We start from the raw sequence: 3,948 nt of genomic DNA on the forward strand, positions 1-3,948 counted from the left end.
ATTTTCAGAAAGCCTTTGACAAGGTGCCACACGTGAGGCTGCTAAGGAAGATGAGAGCCTACAGTACCAAAGGGCAGATACTAGCATGGATAGCAGGTTGGCTGGGTGGGAGAAGGCAAAGAGTCGCAACAAAGGGGACTTTTTCTGGTTGGCTGCCAGTGACTAGCAGAGTTCCGCAGAGGTCAGTGCTGGGGCCTATAAGGCGATGGTTATGATTGCCTTAACAATACGATAGAACTTTATTGATCAATTTCCCACCTGAGATAAATAAAGTTTTATCGTATCGTATCGTTAGGTCGCATTTGGATTATTGTGAACTATTTTGGGCGCCATATCTGAGAAAGGATGAATTGTAGATGTGGAGAGGATGTTTCCACTAGTGGGAGAGTCTAGGACTAGAGGTCATAGCCTCAGAATTAAAAGATGTTCCTTTCGGAACGAAAAATGTATTTAGTCAGACGGTGGTGAATCTGTGGGAATTCTTTGCCACAGAAGGCTGTGGTGGCCGTCAATGGATATTTTTAAAGCAGAGATAGATACAGATTCTTGATTAGTACTGCTGTCAGGGGTTATGGGGAGAAGGCAGGAGAATGGGGTTAGGGGGAGAGATAGATCAGCCATGATTGAACGGCGGGGTAGACTTGATGGGCCAAGTGGCCTAATTCTTCACCTAATTCTTCACCTAATTCTCCACTTATGACTTTATAATAACCTTTAGTGCAAAATAAAGTCTAATAAATTCTGATCAAAGATAGTCCGAGTGTCTCCAATGAAGTAGACTCTTGGGCCTGAGCTATAGGGAGCGGTTGTGCTGGCAACGACTTTACTCTTGGAAATCAAGTGGCTCTGGGGTGATCTTATAGAGTTGTATAAAATCAATCCTTTCAGAGAAGCCTACATTTCATAATGGCACAATGTGGCCTGGCTTTGCCATTCTGTGCCCTGACCCATGAAGACAAGCATTGCATCCGCCCTCCTCACCAGCCTCTTGACCCCGTGTTGCTGTGACTGGTGCCAGGATCTCGAGCACTTTGGAAAGTGATAAACTCTCTCTGAAACCACCCTTTTCCCAACTCTGGCAAGTCAGTCTGTACACTGGATGGTTCGATTATAATCATGCTTTCTGCTGACTGGTTAGCACGCAACAGAAGCTTTTCACTGTAGCTCGGTAGACGTGGCAATAAACTAAACTCAACTCAATCATCTGATCCCAGGGATTGATTGCATTCGGAACCACCAACTTTTCAACAACTTACTTCTGTGCCCCCAATCCCACTCGATAGCCGTTCATAACCTGGGCTCAGGAATACAACAGTAGGAACATTGAATCTTCAAGCTATAACCCCCCTATATCTGATGCTCACCCATTTCTCCCCACCTCACCGCCCTCCAGCATCTTTCCCTCCTCTGTACACTCCTCTCCAATTGCTGTCCCACAGTTCCCATTTATTCTCTCCTTCTTCCCCCTCCTTGTCCCCTTCCACCCACACCCCACCCCTCCCTCAGCTTTTGCATTTCACCCTCCTCTCCTGGCCTGACAAGGTTAGGAGGAAGAGATAGATCAGCCATGATTGAATGGCGGAATAGACTTGATGGGCCGAATGTCCTAATTCTGCTCACATCACTTGTGACAGCAGTTGTCACAGACTACCATCTGGTAACGCTCCCTGGTGTCGTGTTGTTGAATCAGACTCCGATCATCCTGACATGTCCCTTCACTCATTCAACTCTGCCTTCATTTCGTGACTCAGACCCCGCGCCCTTCTCTCCCCTCACTGCCCCCCCTTCTCTCCCCTCACTGCCCCCCCCTTCTCTCCCTCACTGCCCCCTTCTCTCCCCTCACTGCCCCCCCTTCTCTTCCCTCACTGCCCCATTCTCTCCCCTCACTGCCCCCTTCTCTCCCCTCACTGCCCCCCCCTTCTCTCCCCTCACTGCCCCCTTCTCTCCCCTCACTGCCCCCTTCTCTCCCCTCACTGCCCCTTCTCTCCCCTCACTGCCCCCCTTCTCCCCTCACTGCCCCCCTCCCCTCACTGCCCCCCTTCTCTCCCCTCACTGCCCCCTTCTCTCCCCTCACTGCCCCCCCCCTTCTCTCCCCCTCATTGCCCCCCCTTCCTCTGCCTCTCCCCCTCACTGCCCCCCCCCCTCTCCCCTCACTGCCCCCCTTCTCTCCCCTCACTGCCCCCTTCTCTCCCCTCACTGCCCCCCCGTCTCTCCCCTCACTGCCCCCCCTTCTCTCCCCTCACTGCCACCTTCTCTCCCCTCACTGCCACCTTCTCTCCCCTCACTGCCCCCCCGCTCCCTCACTGCCCCATTCTCCCCTCACTGCCCCCCCTTCTCTCCCCTCACTGCCCCCTTCTCTCCCCTCACTGCCCCCCTTCTCTCCCCTCACTGCCCCCCTTCTCTCCCCTCACTGCCCCCCCTTCTCTCCCCTCACTGCCCCCCGTCTCTCCCATCACTGCCCCCTTCTCTCCCTCACTGCCCCCCCTTCTCTCCCCTCACTGCCCCCCCTTCTCTCCCCTCACTGCCCCCCCCCTTCTCTCCCCTCACTGCCCCCCCTTCTCTCCCCTCACTGCCCCACTCTCCCCTCACTGCCCCCCCTTCTCTCCCCTCACTGCCCCCCCTTCTCTCCCCTCACTGCCCCCCCCTCTCCCCTCACTGCCCATTCTCCCCTCACTGCCCCCCCCTTCTCTCCCCTCACTGCCCCCTTCTCTCCCCTCACTGCCCATTCTCTCCCCTCACTGCCCCCCTTCTCTCCCCTCACTGCCCCCCCTTCTCTCCCCTCACTGCCCCCCCTTCTCTCCCCTCACTGCCCCCCCTTCTCTCCCCTCACTGCCCCCCCCCTTCTCTCCCCTCACTGCCCCCCCCCTTCTCTCCCCCCTGCCCCCCCTTCTCTCCCCTCACTGCCCCCCCCTTCGCTCCCCTCACTGCCCCCCCCCTTCTCTCCCCTCATACCCCCTCCCCTTCCCGCCGCTCCTCAGTCTCACCCATCCTCACTTCTGGTCCTACTACCCTTCCTCCTTCCCATCTCTCTCTCCCTCCACCTCGGGACCCCCCTCTCCCCCGCACCTTGTAGTAACACAACTGGAGGTAGTTGTAGGGGTCCCGGTTGCGAAAGGCAGCGTCCAGCTCGCCGGTCACCCGATGCCGGGACGGTTCCGCACCCAGCCCGGCCTCCAGACACCGGCGGAGGCAGTCGGCGCGGCGCAGAACCCGCCCGAAGAAGGCGAGTTGGGACAAGGGGTCCGGAGACAGGAGAGGGCCGGGGGTGGGGAGGAGGGGGTGACCGGGGTGCTGGCGGTTCCTGGCCGGGGCCGGGGGTGGGGGAGGAGGGGGGTGACCGGGTGCTGGCGGTTCCTGGCCGGGGCCGGGGGTGGGGAGGAGGGGGTGACCGGGTGCTGGCGGTTCCTGGCCGGGGCCACACTGCTCCGAGCACTGTCCCCGCAGCCGGAGCAGGGCCGAGCGGCCGAGCAGCGAGCGCTCCAGCCCCCGGGCGGCGGGGCTCCAGAGGCCGAGGTGGTAGTCGCTCACTCCGGCCGCCCACAGCACGTCGTGGGGAAGCCGCAGCAGCGGGTCCCGCGGCCCCAGAGCCGGAGCCGAGCCCAGCTCGCAGCCCGCCAGGTAACAGCAGCAGCGCCGCCGCCGCCGCAAACAACAGCATCCTCATCCGCACACAGGAGAGGGTGGCAGCCGAATGGACACGTCGGTGAAATGGAGAGGGGAGGGGGAGGGGGAGGGGGAGCGGGGAGAGAGGAGAGGGGAGGGGGAGGGGAGGGGGGAGGGGGAGGGGGAGGGGAGGGGGAGCGAGGAGAGGGGAGGGGGAGGGGGAGGGAGCAGGGGAGGGGGGAGGGGAAAGAGGAGGGGGAGGGGAGGGGGAGGGGAGAGGAGGGGGGAGAGGGGAGGGGAGAAAGGGGAGGTGAGGGGGGGGGGAGGGGAGAGAGAGGGGAGGTG

At 60.0% G+C, this 3,948-nt stretch overlaps 1 protein-coding gene across 1 annotated transcript in view; it reads right to left on the bottom strand.

Moving 5' to 3' along the window:
- The window catches only part of LOC144610234 (prolyl 3-hydroxylase 1-like), a 59,956-nt gene extending 56,292 nt beyond the window's left edge, over positions 1 to 3,664 (bottom strand). The window contains 2 exon segments of the mRNA XM_078428831.1: positions 3,067 to 3,613; positions 3,615 to 3,664. Of these exon segments, the coding sequence (XP_078284957.1) occupies positions 3,067 to 3,613; positions 3,615 to 3,664 (597 nt within the window).
- Positions 3,665 to 3,948: the final 284 nt, after the last annotated feature.

This window comes from Rhinoraja longicauda, chromosome 36, assembly GCF_053455715.1.
Source record: "Rhinoraja longicauda isolate Sanriku21f chromosome 36, sRhiLon1.1, whole genome shotgun sequence".
Classification (NCBI taxonomy): Eukaryota; Metazoa; Chordata; class Chondrichthyes; order Rajiformes; family Arhynchobatidae; genus Rhinoraja; species Rhinoraja longicauda.